Source organism: Panthera uncia, chromosome B1, assembly GCF_023721935.1.
Source record: "Panthera uncia isolate 11264 chromosome B1, Puncia_PCG_1.0, whole genome shotgun sequence".
Classification (NCBI taxonomy): Eukaryota; Metazoa; Chordata; class Mammalia; order Carnivora; family Felidae; genus Panthera; species Panthera uncia.
In genome coordinates this window covers 141,929,373-141,947,483 of record NC_064811.1, presented here as the reverse complement: position 1 = coordinate 141,947,483, position 18,111 = coordinate 141,929,373, and the positions used below count along the sequence as shown (strand labels likewise).

At 36.6% G+C, this 18,111-nt stretch overlaps 1 protein-coding gene across 1 annotated transcript in view; it reads left to right on the top strand.

Annotated features, from left to right (window-relative positions):
- LOC125923189 (probable ATP-dependent RNA helicase DDX60) overlaps positions 1 to 18,111 on the top strand; it is a 101,838-nt gene that overhangs the window by 60,929 nt on the left and 22,798 nt on the right. The window contains exons 27-32 of the mRNA XM_049631296.1: positions 33 to 185; positions 2,361 to 2,465; positions 7,585 to 7,785; positions 13,247 to 13,351; positions 13,649 to 13,790; positions 15,399 to 15,520. Of these exons, the coding sequence (XP_049487253.1) occupies positions 33 to 185; positions 2,361 to 2,465; positions 7,585 to 7,785; positions 13,247 to 13,351; positions 13,649 to 13,790; positions 15,399 to 15,520 (828 nt within the window). The remainder of the gene's footprint in view (positions 1 to 32; positions 186 to 2,360; positions 2,466 to 7,584; positions 7,786 to 13,246; positions 13,352 to 13,648; positions 13,791 to 15,398; positions 15,521 to 18,111) is intronic.

Below are 18,111 nucleotides of genomic sequence, written 5' to 3'. Positions count from 1 at the left end.
ATCAAAATCCCTAACACTCTTGCTTCTTTCAGACTTTGCAGATGGTGTTTGATCGAGTAAAATTCACAAGAAAAGGTGAAGAACTGAAGGCTTTGGCAAGAAGGGGTATTGGATATCATCACAGCTCTTTAAACTTCAAAGAAAAACAGTTAGTTGAGATTCTTTTTCGGAAAGGATTTATTAGGGTAGGTAAATGTTTTCATTCCAAAAAGTGAAGCTATGTGTGTAGGAAAGTGAGTGTCCATGAAAAATGGACCACTTTTTTCTCATCTAATTATATCTTTTTTTAAATAGCCCATAATGTCACTGCATATTCTTCCATCTCATTTAATTGAGGGAGGGGGTTTGAAGTTTATCATTTAGCTTTTCTCTTTTTCAAGAGATTAAAATATTCTCTAAACAGATACTTTTCTAAATATTTCTGTAATGAAGCATACCTATTATGATCTTGGAACAACCCCTTTCTGTTTTATTTATAATATCTAGGGAATTTTGTCAGCTGTTCATATAATTTTGGCTACAGACATTCTTTCCTGGGTTTGGAGGATGCTTATGATAGGATTTTGACCAAATCTTTTTGCAATTTAATAGCTGAAATAAGAGCAAGAATGCATTGCTTCCTCAGTGCCCCATTGCATAACTTGGCAATGAATCATTCCTAAATGAGTCACTCCTAAATGCTCTCTCTCCTATCACTAATAATGGACAAGAGGAAGATTACTTTAAATAGCTTGAAAACCAACCCTTACTATGTTTTAGTTAGTATGTTCCATGAGGGTGCATGGGGATAATCTGGATAAATCCACAAGGAGGATTTATATAATTTCTTTGTTTACATCTTGAGTAATATTTAAAAATAGCCTGTGAGTTTTAAAAATTATCCATATTAAAATTTTTGTATGATGGATATTACATTTGTGTGTGTGTGAGAGAGAAAGAGACACAGAGATACAGAGACACAGAGTGAGAGAGAGGGAGGGAGACAGAGCAAGAGGAGGAGGGTTGAGAGGAGAGAGTGAGAGAGTACTACTGTAAGGAGTATCTTTTAATCTTGAACTAGATGTTGAGAAAAATTAAAGGGTAATTTTTTTAATCTGGATAAAAATAAAACTATGTCATTAACAACTTTGCTTAATTTCTCTCTTAACTAATAATAAGCTATTTATTTGCTTTAAAAGCCAATAACTGGACACAAAATTTTCTCCAGGATTATAAATTCAGGAAAATAGGCACACTTATTTTGATCAGTATGTCTTGTGTCTAAAATACTATATGTTAAGTGGTAGTGTCTTAATTACTATTATTTTAATAAATGAATAATTGGATCACTGTAGAAAAGACACTATGGAAATAGTGATAGCTTTGTTATAAAGAACACATTTTTAAAAAGGTGTTTTTTTCTAGTTACAGCATAAATTTAATGTTTTTACTCTGCCCACTTTTTTTAATTGAAGAACTTTAGAAAAATTCTTAATAAATGTGTTTTTCATTGTCACAGATATATTCAGTTACAGAATAAATAGAGAAAATTATTCCAAATACTTAAATATTAAAAATAAACCGTAGCATATATGACAGTCAATGTAAAGAGAAAAAGAAGCCATTTAAAATACCCAACATTATATGAGAAAATGAGCAAAAGTTGATCATTTAAGAAACTTTAAAGTTTATCCTACCCCTTTGTTTGGTCAGTTATCAAGGCAATTCAGAGGGAAAAATGAAACTTTGTTTTAGTATTATGATAAAATATGTTCTTTCCAAAGAAATAAACTTCACGAATAAGTTATAGTGGATGAAGTAGGCAATTGCCCAGAAGTGGGTTTATAAAAGTATTATTACTGTGTCATAAGGAAATTCCCTTTTTAGTTATTATTAAGAAATAGTTACTGAACACCTGTCATTTATTCTTCTCAGTGTGGAGATACAATGGTGAATAGGGCTTGGAGTCTGGTATAGGAGAAATAAACAAATACTATTACTATTATACTAGTAGTCATTAATGCTATGAGGAGAAATAATGTAGGATAGTGTGGGTGGTTATTCTGGGTGTGGTAGACCAGAAATTTCTCTTTGACATTTGAGCATAGAACTGAACAAACCAGGTGAATATTTGGGAGAAGAATATTACGTGCAGAGCAGTGACTGGTATGGTCCTGGGCTGAGAATGTACTGGATGTGTTTGTGAAATAACAAGATTACCAACGTGGCTAGTATCTCTATGATACTAGAGATGAAAAATACTAGAATGAAAAAATACCATTTTCCAACTGTGGTTCGGCTGAACTTCAAAGACTTTCAGTAACTATATGGCATTCTAGTGAAATGCTATTTTACGACATAATTTTTTTTTCTCTCTCTAGGTGGTGACAGCTACTGGGACACTTGCTTTAGGCATCAACATGCCTTGTAAATCTGTGGTTTTTGCTCAAAACTCAGTCTACCTGGATGCTTTAAATTACAGACAGGTATTTCAATATGCATACACTCACTATTGCATCATGAAAATAGGACCATAAAATAGTAAAAAATGTGAGCTGTTAGTTTACAAACATATTGCAATTTGTGTGCTAGCACACCTTGACATTCATTCATGCCTGACTGTCATTTTTAGCTGTGGTATAGGGGAAAGCATGTGAGCTAGGAATGGTGTGGCCATCACTAACCAGATATGTGACCTTAGGTGAGATATCTGACCCGCCTGATCCTTTTTTCCTATCTCCAAAATAGGGGTAATAATTATTATCCCATAGCATTTGTAAAAATTAAATGAAGTAATTTCTACAAAAGGTACACATCAAAGGTGCCGGGTAAACATTTACTCATTCATTTCCTGTGCATATGATTTTGCCTCTGGAGCTAACACTTCTCTCTTTTTTTCTCCCAATACACAATCTTTTACCAAGCCCATTTCATTATTCTAGTGGTATTCGATTTTTGCCTTGCAATTTCTGCTTTCACCTACATGTAGTGGTATTTGATTTTTGCCTTGCAATTTCTGTTTTCACTATCTCTCATCATATATTCTTGGCCTTGTATTATTATTTTTTAAATGTTTCTTTATTTATTTTGAGAGAGAGAGAGAAAGAGTGGGGAAGGGACAGAGAGAGGGGAGAGAGAATCCCAAGCAGGCTCCCCGCTATAGTGCAGAGCCCGACACAGGGCTCCATAGAGTGATGCAAGGCTCAATATCACAAACCATGAGATCACGAACTGAGCTGAAATCAAGAGTCAGATGCTTAACTGACTGAGCCACCCAGGCACTTGGCTTTGTATTATTAAAACAGTTCTCTAGATTTTCGATTCTCCTTACTCTCCTATGCCCCGCACACAGTATAGTTTATAGGCTTCCATACTCAGGAACATTTGATGATTCTTTCTGCCAGTGGCATCAAATTTCGATATATCAGCCAATATTCAAGTTTTTCCCCTCTAAGCACTTACTTTCTATTCCCTTATAGACTTTGTTCCTACCCAATATAACACCCCTGTTATTTCCCACCACTTTACCAACCTCTACCCCCGTTCTCCTGATTTCTTCTCCTGCTCCTGTGTCTGCATGAGCTCTCCTCTCCCACATCATCTTTGGGAATCACAGAGTTAGGGTTCTGGAGCAAGGGTGTTATAATATTTCAGAAATTGAACTTGGGAATCCAATTACCAGGGTGTGAATTCAGGACCTTTCACTTTCTGGTGTTTAACTATAGACAAGTTTCTTCTACTCCCCATGTCCTTATTTCTACATTGTAAAATGGAGTTAATGATCATATTGTCTTAACGACTACCTTTAAAAGATAGCTTAAAATCCAGATTTGTGATGCTTTCAGTTTTGGTTTTCTTTTTCAGGATTGCTTTGGCTATTCAGGGTCATTTGTGGTTCCATACAAATTTTAGGATTGTTCTAGCTCTGTGAAAAATGCTGGCAATATTTTGATGGGGATTGGATTAAATGTGTAGACTGCATAAAATGTATAGACATTTTAACAATGTTTTTCCAGTCCATAAGCATGGAATGCTTTTCCATTTCTTTATATCCTCTTCAATGTCTTTTATAAGTGTTGTATAGTTTTCAGAGTATAGATCTTTTACCTCTTTGGTTGGGTTTATTCCTAGGTATCTCATTGTTTTTGGTGTAATTGCAAATGGGATAAATTCCTTGATTTATTTTTCTGTTGCTTTGTTATTGGTGTATAGAAATGCAAAATAATTCTGTATGTTGGTTTTATATCCTGTGACTTTGCTGAATTCATGTATTAGTTCTAGCAATTTTTTGGTGGAGACTTTCAGCTTTCTACATAGAGTATCATGTCATCTGCAAATAGTGAAAGTTTGACTTCTTCCCTACCAATTTGGATGCCTTTTATTTCTTTTTGTTGTCTGGTTGCTGAGGCTAAGATTTCCAGTACTATGTTAAATTGTAATGGTGAGAGTGGACATCCTTGTCTTGTTCCTGACTATAGGAGAAAGGCTCTCAGTTTTTCCCCATTGAGGATATTACGCATGGGTCTTTCATTTATGTCCTTTATGATGTTGATATATGTTACATCTATACCTACTTTGTTAAGTGTATTTATCAAGAATGGATGCTGTAAAAAAGAAAAAAACAGAATGGATGCAGTATTTTGTCAAATGTTTTTTCTACATCTATTGAAAGGATCATAGGGTTCTTATCCTTTCTTTTATTAATGTGTTGTATCATATTGATTGATTTGCAAATATTGAACCACCCCTGCAGCCCAGAAATAAATCCCACTTGACCGTGGTGAATAATTCTTTTTGTGTCCTGTTGGATTTGATTTGCTAGCATCTTGCTGAGAATTTCTGCATCCATTTTCATCAGGGATATTGGCTTATAATTCTCCTTTTCAGTGGGGTCTTTGTCTGGTTTTTGGAATCAAGTTAATACTCGCCTCATAGAATGAGTGTGGAAGTTTTCCTTCCATTTCAATTTTTTGGAACAGTTTGAGAAAATAGGTATTAACTCTGCTTTAAATGTCTGCTGGTAGAATTCCCCGGGGAAGCCATCTGGCCCTAGACTTTTGTTTGGATTTTTTGACTGCTATTTCAATTTCTTTGCTGTTATGGGTCTGTTCTATTTCTTTCTGTTTCATATTTTGTAGTTTGTATGTTTCTAGGAATTTATCCATTTCTTCTAGATTGCCCAGTTTGTTGGCATATAATTTTTTCATAGTATTCTCTTATCATTGTTTGTATTTCTGTGGTGTTGATTGTGATCTCTCACCTTTCATTTGTGATTTTATTTATTTGGGTCCTTTCCCTCTTCTTTCTGATAAGTCTAGCTAGGGGCTTGTCAGTTTTACTAATTCTTTTGAAGAATTAGCTCTTAGTTTCATTGATCTGTTCTACTAGGTGTTCTTTTTGTTTGTTTCCATATCATTTATTTTTGCTCTAGTCTTTATTATTTCCATTCTTCTGCTAACTTTACACTTTATTGCTTTATTTGCTGTTCCTTTTCTAGCTCCATTAGATGTAAGTTTAGGTTGTGTGTTTGAGACCTTCTTACTTCTTGTGGTAGACCCATATTGCAGTATACTTCCCTCACAGGAATGCCTTTGCTGTATCCCAAAGGTTTTAGACTGTCATGGTTTTATTTTCATTTGCTTCCATGTACTTTATAATTTCCCCTTTAATTTTCTGGATAACCCATTCATTGTTTAGTTGGATGTTCTTTAATCTCCATGTATTTGTGGTCTTCCCAAATTTTTTCTTGTGGTTGACTTCCAGTTTCAAAGCGTTGTGGTCTGAAAATATGCATGGTATGATCTCAGTTTTTTTGTACTTGTTGAGGCTGATTTGTGACCTAGTATGTGATCTATTCTGGAGAATGTTCCATGTGCACTCGAAAAGAATTTGTATTCTGTTTTAGGATGGAATGTTCTGAATATATCTGTTAAATCCATCTGGTTCAGTGAATCATCCAAAGCCATTGTTTCCTTGTTGATCTTCTGCCTAGGTAATCTGTCTATTGCTATAAGTGGGGTGTTAAAGTTCCCTACTGTTATCATATTATTGTCAGTGTGTTTCTTTATGTTTGTGATTAATTGATTGGTATATTTGGGTACTTTCATGTTGGGAGCACAAAATTTACAATTGTTAGATCTTCTTGGTGTATAGACCCCTTAATTATGATATAATGCCCTTCTTCATCTCTTGTTACAGTCTGTTTTAAAATTTAGTTTGTCTGATATAAGTATGGCTACTCTAGCTTTATTTTGGCATCCATTAGCCTGATATATGGTTCTCCATACCCTCACTTTCAAGCTGCCAGTGTCTTTAGTCTAAAATGAGTCTCCTGTAGGCAGCATATAGATAGGTCTTCTTTATTTTTATCCATTCTTATACTGTACATCTTTTTATTGGATCATTATTGGTCTTCTTGGGGAAGGGCCTGCTGCTCTAATTCTTAGGCGGATTTGCCTAAATGGAGATGTGCCTGGAGGGTGCGGGGGTGGGGCTTGGTGTAACACCTCCATTCTCTACCCAGTGGCACAGTTTAGCTCACTGAAGTCAACCAATGCTGGTGGGCTATTTGTGAAAATGGCTTTGCCCCATTCTCTAGTCTCTGGAGTGAGAAGTTCACACCCTCCCAGACACATAAATAATCATTCCTCCTGTGTCTCCAGCTTCTGTCAGATCCCTACCTTCACCCTGTCTGTGTCTGAGCTGTCCACCTGTCAGGTGGTATAGCTCTCCTCTGTTTTGTCTCAGCTGTGGCTGTGTTTCAAAATCATACACTTCAGAGACTTCTGGGGCTCAACCTACGCTTATACTGTAAGAGAGGGTCTCGCTGTGCTATGGCCAGGCTTGGCTTACCCCATAAAACAGTTGCATAACCACACAGCAGCAGCAGCTTGAAGTTTATGGTAAATCACAACACACAGCTGATGCCGGGGTTTGCTGCCCTCAGCCAGAGTCTTTGTTCCTATACAGGCCATGAGGCAGCTCAGTGGCACCCACCAGATCTTTTGCCCATGGAGAGGCTGTATCACCTCTACCAAATGCACTCCGTGTAAGGAAATCACTTCTCCTTTCTCCCTGGGCTCCACCCTGCTTCCTCACTGGAGCACCAGCAGGTGCCAACCTCCTGAACTTCAGACTCTCTACTCTGCTGTTTATAAAAAAAACGGTGGTATTGAAACCCTCTCCTTTTTCCCTGTCAGTGGTTTTGGGGAACAATTTTCTTGTGCACTCCTGTGTGTATGTTTTCACTCCTTTTTCCCCCCATTCTTTCTCTCTGGCTACTTTTCACGGGTAGTGATTTTCTTTTGTGAACCTGATACTCTCTGCTCCCTGTCTCCTTCTCTTTTTCTCCTCTGTGAAAAGGGCTTCCTCCTCTCTGGGGCACGGCGGCTTTTCTCTCCCCCAATTCACTTCTCCACGTTGCGTACCTGCCATGTTCTCTCCCTCAAATTATGCGGATTGATCTCTTAATCCTCAGATTGATTTCCTAGGTGTTCAGATGATTTGATGTTGATCTAGCTGTGTTTAAGAGATGAGACAAGGTCAGGGTGCTCCTCCTACTCTGCCATCTTTCGGGGAGGTTTTACTTTGTAATTTTGTTTCCAGATGTCTGGACGTGCTGGAAGACGAGGTCAAGACCTGATGGGAGATGTATATTTCTTTGATATTCCATTGCCCAAGATAGGAAAACTCATTAAATCCAATGTTCCTGAACTGAGAGGACAGTTTCCTCTCAGCATAACCCTGGTCCTGCGACTCATGCTGCTGGCTTCCAAGGGAGATGACCCAGAAGATGCTAAGGCAAAGGTACCATGCTTGACATTTTCTGAGGTATTGTCTTCATTACTAGCTGCGCTGTGATTGGGTTTGCTCTTGATTAGAAGTCTGTAGCAGTAACTCTTCTGTTTCATCAGTTTTTTTTTATGTTTTGCAGTGTCTTAAATAGTATAAGGTTGGGAGTGGAATGGGAGAATAATAATTAGTTTTATTTGTCTCCTCTATCAATTATAGAATTCATGGCTGGATGGACATATGGAATTAAAGATTACCTTTTTCATGTGTGATCAGCATTATCCTACAGTACTAAGTGTGCTGCCTATAGATTTTAAAAGATGTGGGTTAGATTCTGGTTTTCAAAAGGAACAGGATTCGTTGTTATCATTTCATAATAAAAGTTATTTTTTTTTTGTAAAAAAAATAGTAACCCTAAGTCATCAAGGAATATTTAGATAATGCAAAAGGTTGAAAGAAGGAAAAGGTTTTATCATCCAAAGACAGTGAGTGATATTATCATTTTGGTATTTTGGCATAGGTATGCATTTGGTTTCAAATACTGATATATTTAATTGGACTTCAGAATATGGTTGTAAACTTTTCCTGAAGTTTATTTGCTCAGGTAAATATTTTAAGTCCAGTGCCACAATGAGAGGTTTAAAATTCATAATTAAACCAATTTGATTTTCATCCTTATGAAGATGCATTGTTAAAGACACCCATTCTTCCCTGTTTTTGTATATGCCCAATGAAATCAGTGTTTGTCAATGTGTTTGTCAATGTGAGGGTTCTTTTAGGACTTCTGTGATGAGTTGGCTCTTGTGTTGTTGATGGTCTTACAAAGCAGGCACATATCATTTTAGACCAAAACTTCCCCATTTCTGCATTCTTCAACGTTTTTTTTTTTTTTTTATTTATTTTTGGGACAGAGAGAGACAGAGCATGAACGGGGGAGGGGCAGAGAGAGAGGGAGACACAGAATCGGAAACAGGCTCCAGGCTCCGAGCCATCAGCCCAGAGCCTGACGCGGGGCTCGAACTCACAGACCGCGAGATCGTGACCTGGCTGAAGTCGGACGCCCAACCGACTGCGCCACCCAGGCGCCCCCCATTTCCGCATTCTTAATTGTTACTTCTGTGTAGGAAAGAAAAACACATTTTTAGTAACCTTTTAAAAATATTTTTTAGAAAGTTTATTGAATTGGTTTATTTTCTTTGCCTTGGCATATTTGAGAAGATCTATCTAATCTTTATACATAAAAGGCTCAAATGTGGACATAAAATTCTTAGAATATTCTCTTTACTCATCACATCAAACTAAGATAGCTTCTTTTCTTCTGGCATTTACTGTTACAGAGGAGTAGATTTTTTTCGTCTCCCCTAGTGGAGCCATGCTAATTCCTGTTTTCTTGTAGTTAGTTTGATTTTTTCTGTCTATGTAATTATATGAATATTTAAAAAAATCCTTATGTTTCAAATTCTTTTCCTCAAGATTTTCTGTTCTGTGAATCAGTTTTTAAAGTGATGTTTTTGTTATTAAATGTTAAGAGCTTTGAAACTTTATGTTCAGGTTTAAAAAACAATTTTAATGTTTATCTATTTATTTTGAGAAAGAAGGATAGAGAGCGAACAGGGGATGGGCAGAGAGAGAGAGGGAGACAGAATCCCCAGCAGGCTCTGCATTGTCAGCATGGAGCCTAATGAGGGGCACAAACTCACGAACCCCAAAATCATGACCTGAGCCGAAAACAAGAGTCGGACGCTTAATTGACTGAGCAACCCAGGCTCCCCTTCATGTTCAGATTTTTTAAATTGTGGTAAAATACAAATAACATAAAATGTATCATCTTAACCATTTTTAAGTGTGCAATTCAGTATTGCTAAATGTATTTGCATTGTGCAATGCTCAAGTAGTTTTGGAATGCAAAAGAGGTTTCTTAAATTAGATCTTTGATATTTGCTTCTGTTTTAATTTGTTCAACTTTTTCACGAAAAGGTTTAATTTTTAAATCAAAAATCCTTTTTTGGTTCTCTAATGCTATGTTTTTCTTCATTATGATAAATCATGTGAAATTTATCTTTCACATTGATAATGCTGCTCTCCAGAGTTTCAGTTCTGCTCTTTAGTAATACACATGTGGATATTAAATCTGCTATGGAATTTTAGTTCTCCTGAAATTCTTCACTATTTCTTATGTCACTCTTTCACATTTTAATAAAATATTATTTTTTTAAATGTCAGTTTATAATTGTCCACTTACTTTATGTTGTTGTGCCTTGTCTTGTAGCGGTCTTGTCTTAGGACATCCGAGGATGCCAAATAATTTTTCAAAAAATTTTGTTGCTGCATGAAGAAAACAATTTTTATAGGTCGACCTTTTTTTCCTTTATGGTACCTTTTTGTTGTTGTTTGGTTTTGTTTAAGAGTAAGAACCAGTGTTTTCCTGATGGTTCTACGGAACCTGGTCCCTGATTTTCTTGTTGACCTCACCCTTCTCTTCCCCCCCACATGAGCCCACTACTGCTCCATAGATACTTCAGGTACATTACAGTCTGAGGACCATGACTTTGCGTGCATAGTCTCCCTGCTTTACCTTATTCAAGTTTTTGTTCTAACATTACTCTCAGTGAAGACTACTGTTACTACCCCTTCTAAATTGTAAATGTATCTCCTGTCTGCTCCACTGTGATCCTTATTCATTTATATATAGCATATATCTCTTTTTATATAGCATCAAATCTCTCTCTCTCTTTCTCTCTCTCTCTCTCTCTCATGTTTTTATTTGTTTTCTCTATATTTCTCATTGAAATTTTCTCATTTACCCTGTGGCTAAAGACGTTTGTCCTAATTTCTGTGCAGACATTTATTTTTTTATTTATTTATTTTTAATTCTTATTTATTTTTGAGAGACAGAGCATGAGCAGGGGAGGGGTAGAGACAGAGGGAGACACAGAATCCGAAGCAGGCTCCAGGCTCTGAGCTGTCAGCACAGAGCCCGATATGGGGCTTGAACCAATGAGCTGTGACATCATGACCTGAGCCAAAGTCAGAGGCTTAACTGCCTGAGCCATCCAGGCACCTCAGCTTGTGCACACATTTAATAAGTATTGTTAGCATGACAATAATTTTAGAAAGATGATCAATTTTCTTATAAAGAGTTGATCTATTGTGGGTTTTTGTCACTTTTGAATGCAGGTATGTTTGTTTCAATCTTATGGAAAGAGCCTAAATGTCCATCAACTGATGAATGGATAAAGGAAATTGTGGTTATATGTACAATGGAATACTACTTGGCAATGAGAAGGAATGAAATATAGACTTTTGTAGCAACGTGGTTGGAACTGGAGAGTGTTATGCTAAGTGAAATAAGTCATACAGAGAAAGACAGATACCATATGTTTTCACTCTTATGTGGATCCTGAGAAACTTAACAGAAGACCATGGGGGAGGGGAAGGGAAAAAAAAGTTAGGGAGGGAGGCAAACCATAAGAGACTCTTAAAAACTGAGAATAAACTGAAGGTTGATGGGGGGGTGGGAGGGAGGGGAAAGTGGGTGATGGGCATTGAGGAGGGCACCTGTTGGGATGAGCACTGGGTGTTGTATGGAAACCAATTTGACAATAAATTTCAGGAAAAGAAAAAAGAAATAAATCTTATGGATTGCCAAGGAATAAAATACATGATTTTACTCTGGCTTCTCTCTCACCACCTAATTGCTATTCAAATATCTATCTATCTATCTATCTATCTATCTATTTATTTATTTATTTAGAGTGTTGGCAGGGGAGGGGCAGAAGAAGAGGGAGAAGAGAATCTTAAGCAGGCTCCATGCCCAGCACGGAGCCCAGTGTGGGCCTCGATCTCACCACTGTGAGATCATGACCTGAACCGAAATCAAGAGTGGGCTGCTTAACCGACTCAGCCACCCACGCACCCCCAAATACCCTTTTAAATCTGAAGCTAGGTGAATGGCTTTTGGCCCAAATGTCAGTATTTAGTAGATTTTTAACTTATGTAGCTTTTCTGGACTGAAAGTTTATTGATCTATTCCTGCCAGTCTCGCTGCCACATTGATCACGTGGATGTCATTCACCACTACAAACTACATTATGCATTGCTGTCAGAGTCCTTACTGTCCTAATCAGACTTTAGTTATGTGTCTACATCTCTAAGATTACAGTGAACCACCATGAATTGCTCACCCTCTTAGTCGTCTGCTGTTTTCTTGCTATTGCCATCTAATTCTAAATGTAGAGCAACAGAAGAGGTAGCAGGAAGGGCATTTTTGGCACCCTGAGAAAGAATTGTCCTAGAGTAAAGGTGATGTCCAGTATACCTCCCTTCCTTTCTCCCTTCTTTCTCTCCTCTCTACGTTCCCCCCGCCCCTTCTTTTCACAGAATCCACTGGCCTTAAAATGATTGCAGATTCTTCCTAGGTTCTATAAGCTCTCAGGCTTAATGGTGGCCAGGCTTAAATTTTGGTGATGTTGGGAAGTTTTCTTTTGTTGGAACCTCATAGACATTTTAGTGGGCACATAAAAGATATCTGAACTGCTACCTCAATGCTGTTTTATATTGGAAACCAAGCAATCTTTTTACTACTTCGGTTCTAATCAAGATAGTTCCATTATTTTTGCAACAGTACTGCAGGACGTGCCACAGCATATCTTGTTTTCTCGCAGAACAAACCAAGAGCTGTAAACTCTTAAACTGGATTCACATTTATTGTCAGATTATTTGGCAGTACGTTTCATTTCTGATGATTCTGTTTGATACGTTCTGGTTGTTAAAAGAAGGATGTACCATGCCAGAAGATGGTAAAGCAAACAATATGAAATGTGACTGAGTCTTGGGTAATACCTATCCTGTTGTTTTGTATTCTTTTGTGTGATGGTCAGTCAGGTGCAGCCACAAGAGGAGTCAGAGGTGGAGCTCAGGAAAATAAAGTACTGTAAGTGTTAACGACAGGAACCACGGCACTCTCTGCAGGACTCTGTACAAAAGACAGCAGGCTGGTCAGGAGGCAGAGGATAAGAGCAGCAGGAAGGTTTGGGTGCCTGCTTTTATCAGAGTTTCTATAGGAAAAGCAAGACAGGGCAGGATAAGCAGTTTAGCATTGGCTAGTTTGAATAATTCTAGTGAGCTTTGTGTGGGCGGTACAGGTGGCCTCTTGTGGCCTGGTACCTGGCCCTGGGATGATTTAGGATACAAGAAATTTTGACTCTGTGGATGTGAGTCACTGAAGGAAGTAGTTAGGGGTATATGCTTGGGATTGGTTGGTTTGCCTATGATAGGCATGCTTTTAGGCAAATTGTTATTATGTTTAGAAATTAGCCAGCACTGGGAGGAGCAGTCTCTCATCAGCCAGAGAAGTTTTTTTAAGATGTCAAAACATCCTAATATACAGGAAAAAAAAATTGAATTACAATATACCCATATTATTATTTACAAATGAATTTCATAGAACTAACATGGTGTAAATTATTCTTTCAAGGTGCTGTCAGTGCTAAAGCATTCATTGTTGTCCTTCAAACAACCCAGAGTCACGGAGATGTTAAAACTTTACTTCTTGTTTTCTTTGCAGTTTCTTATGAAACAGGTATGGCTGCCCTTTGTTTTTGTTTTTTTGTTCTTGTTTTTGTTTGTTTTATTTTTTTGAAAAGGAATGGAACTATCTTTAATTTTTATCATGCCAAAGTAGTTATAGTCTTTAGAAGGTCCTATCCATTGACTAATATTTCTTACACTTGATATAATTACCAAAACTTGGCGAGGTAATGATTACCAATCTCTCTTACATTGGCATTAAGTACTATTTTAAACTGATAATCAGTTCGTTATTAATTCATGTCTGTGGTGAGTTGACTCAAACTAATAAATTATTTTTGTTCTTTAGGGCTATTTAGATCAAGAAGGTAAACTGATGGGGTTTGCTGGACTTGTATCACATTTGCATTATCATGAGCCTTCTAATCTTGTGTTTGTCAGTTTTCTTGTAAAAGGCCTTTTCCGTAATCTTTGTCAGCCAACTAGGAAAGGTAAGCTTGATGTTTTGGGTATATAATCTAAAAATAGTAACAGAGACTATATGAAGCCAACACTTGAGGAGTATTTTTTTCTACAAATATTTAGATAATTTAGAGATGCCAAACTAGATAAAATGAAGTTTTATATACCTACTAATTGTATGGAAGACAGCCATATTTTGTGACACCTATTTTAAAATGTCAATTTCTTATGAACTTTAGTGATTTCTGGACTCCAGGATTCAGAACTTATTAAATAATGTATGGTTTTTTAATAAATATTTTTTCTAATTAAATGTTACACATGCTCTTCATAGAAAAAGGATATAGGAAAGCATTATGTTAAATAGGAAATTCACCATCAGTGTTTGTGTATATTTTCTTCCAATCATATTTTCTTAGACTGTAACTATATAGTATATTTAAATAACTGATATTACTTTAATTGCATAATCTAGAATCTTGCTTTCCCCAAAATATATTTTTGCCAATATCCTGTAAATTTTTTGTGAATTCCATTTTAATGTCCACCTAATACTCCACTTAACACATTTTTTATTAAAACCTTTTTGGTTTTTATAATTAAACCATGGACCTTTAAACAGTGTCCCTAAAAGAAATATTTTCCTTTTTGTGCTTACATTTGTTATAGTTCCTAATGCCTGGCAAATGCTGTGCCTTTCGGAGCGTTTCTTTATCTTCTATCATGAATTGATAACAACAGTTATCAGGTTTAGTTACTATGCTCTGACCATGCATTGTTCTGTGAAACAAGGATACTCAGGAAATTCTGTCCCCTCAAAAGCTCTGCAACAGGAGAAATAATTTCCTGCAAGCGGAAATACAGTTGTGTTTATTGTTATGTGTGTGTGGGTGGGGTGGGGTATGAGGGTGTATGCTATTATAAACATGGAGATAGAAAATTTGATAACTTTATGAGGCACATAATATGGCTATCACTATTTTGTAAATGAGGAAACTCAGACACAGAGAAGTTAAATAAATTGCCATGGTCACACAAATTACTAAGTGTCAGAGCCAAGATTGAAATAGGAAGAGTCTGATTCTGGAGCCCAAGTTATTAAATGCAGCACCTTTTTAATCACTACTGTATAGTGCTCATGTGTTGTGAAGAATAGAACGTAAGTCAAGTTGATGGTATCTTAGTATGAGTGGCGAGAAGGTAAGACAGGGAGGTAAAGCTGGGAGGTGATTTGTGGGCTGTACTTTGGAAAGCCTTAAATGCTAGACTAAGGAGATTGGATTTTGTTTATGAGGCATTAGATACAATCAGAGATTTTTGAATAGGTGAGAAACATGATCATAAAATGCTTCAGGAAAACTGATCATAGCCCGAATTTGGGGAGTAGAATCCAGGTAAGGAGATGAGGCAATTTGTGGTTGGAATGGCTAGGGTATGAATTAGAGTGGGAGTAGCAAGAGTGAAAAAGAAGGCACAGATGTAAACTGTCAGCAGACGGAGTCATTCCTTGGTTGCTATATTTGTCACAGATTTTCAGTTTTCATGAAATGAAATGCAATAGAACATACAATTTAAATGTTAAAAATGGGATTGATACCGGTTTTTACATTTGTAACAAGACACTTTGTTTTATATAGGCTCAAAACATTTTTCTCAAGATGTTATGGAAAAGCTAGTGTTAGTATTGGCAAATCTATTTGGAAGAAGACTGCTTCCAGCGAAGTTCCAAGATACTACTCTCAAGTTTTATCAATCAAAGGTAAAATGTATGCTTCTGATAACATTAAATAATTAGTATAATTAAATAGACCCTATCATAAGTGATTCAGCAGCAGTAGGATTTTTATCAACATAGGTTTCATTTGTTTTGTGGAATAATAATTTTTCTTTCTGTAATGACTATTAAATTTAACATCAAATTCATAAGCTTCTCCCTGTAAACCTATCAAAAGATCAATTGCCTTAAGAAAAATAAGATGAAGAATTTTGTTCATGTTTTCCATTTGCTTGTATGATAGTGTCAAATTACAGCATTCAGCAGCTAAAGAGACCATGTAGATAATTATACATTGAAGGAACTTTAATGAACTTAAAGAAAAGTCCCTATCATTGAATCTGTAGTTCTCATAGGGTCTTTTTATGTTGAGATAGGGCTATGTTAGGAAATATATGTTGTGAACTCTAATGTCCTCATTGAAAAAAATATTAGAATAGTCATTGAAGAAATCATTCCTTGACTCATACAGAATAGAAACAAAAAACTGCCGATTTTATTTGCAAAATATTCTTTGATCATGATTTGCTATTTTTAAATCAACATCAAATACTATTACCAATTTACTCTATAAGAATCTGAGAAAGTGGGATAGTCTGGTTATACTACATAATCTTAGTAAAAGGTGACAAGGAACAAAAAGAGATGAGTTAATCTATATTGTCTAATTCCACAAATACAAATCTTAGGCCTCACACAATGTTGTCTTGATCAGTGAACACATCTTTAGTTATTGGTCTATCATCTTCACATTTTTTTCATCACATGTATACGCTTGAAGTATTGCTCGTTTTGTTTAAATGATTTATATTAAACTTGGGAAAGTCAATATCTGAATTCTCACAAAGACATCATAAAAATCCACAATAAAAGAAGGTTTTGCATGAAGACCTCCTCTCTCTCTCACTGTCACTCTCTCTCGCTTTTCTTAAAGTTTATTGGAAATTTGTGCACTTCCAGGTAGGGTATAGTAAATGGTCATCATTTGTATTGCAACAGAGAGCTGTGGAAACAATGATTGGCTAAAATTATACAACGGCAAGAACTTATTCAAGGTGTGATAGGGATCTCTAACCATGGTTTTTCTCCCAAAGAATTTGTTGATTCTGGACACGGTTTGAAAATGTTCTTAGCATATACAGAGCCTCTTCTGTGAGATTAAAAAAATTATGAAAGCTTTTAGTGATCACATGGGGCTAAAGTGACAAAAACTTGAGAGACATCGTATTTCTATGAGTTTACTGAGGATGTTTATACTGAGTCCCAGATCTGCATGAAATGTTGGGTTACTACAAAAAATTTTTTTGTAGTCTTGTGGAATTTATTAAAGAAAACCCACGCAGGGGCGCCTGGGTGGCTCAGTCGGTTAAGCATCCGACTTCAGCTCAGGTCACGATCTTGCGGTCCGCGAGTTCGAGCCCCGCGTCGGGCTCTGTGCTGACACCTCAGAGCCTGGAGCTTGCTTCCGATTCTGTGTCTCCCTCTCTCTCTGCCCCTCCCCCGTTCATGCTGTGTCTCTCTCTGTCTCAAAAATAAATAAACGTTAAAAAAAAAAAAAAGAAAGAAAACCCACGCAAAGGAAGGTTCTGCATTTATTCATAGGCTTGTATCCCCCTCAAAACATTTTGAAGGCTTTTAGAGCTGAAGGATATAAAGGGTTAGGAAGTTCTGTAGGAAAGAGGTAAATCTTTGGCAGTCTTAGGACTGAGAAAACTAGGCCCACCAGTCTCATACTCAAAGTTCCAAGAGGGTCATGACTCAGGAACAGAGATAAATTGGATATAGACTGAAATTTAATAAAACTGGAAAACAATATTAGCAATACCAACAATATCACTTTAATCTCTACTTGGATCAAAGTGATCACATCTTCACTCATTTAACCAAATACAAAAGGGGGAGAACTCACTCTGGTGGAAGATGACATCAGCCTACCAGGTCCTTTAATAAACAATTTCTGGTGAAAAAAAAGCTACAAAACTAAAAAAGTGAATAAGCAAGAAGATATGGCCAGATGGCAGCAAGAAAAGGAGCAATAGTAGTACACACAGAGATGATTCAGATACTGGAGTTAAGAGACAAAGAATATAAGTATGGTTAATATGTTAAAGAAAATAGGAGAAGTGATAGGCAAAATTCAGAAAGATGGAGACTTTCACCATATAATTAGAATTTTATCTGATAATTTTTTAATATTTGTTTATTTATGTGGAGAGTGCATGAGCTGGGGAGGGGCAGAGAGAGAGAGGAAGAGAGAGAATCCCAAGCAGGCTTCACGCTCTGTGTAGAGTCTGATGCTGAACTCGATCTCACAACTGTGAGATAAGGACCCGAGCTGAAGTCAAGAGCTGGATGCTTAATCAACTGAGCCACCCAGGCACCCTTTCTCAGATAATTAAATGGAGACTTAAGAATTGAAAAATATATCTGATCAGAATATATATATCAGAAGAAAGAATCAATGAGCTGACAGCTCTATAGAAAGTATCCAAATGGTAACAAAGAGAAAAAATTAAAATAAAGGCAGATAGCATAAGAGAATTATGGATCACATTCAAAATGTTTAATGTTATGTA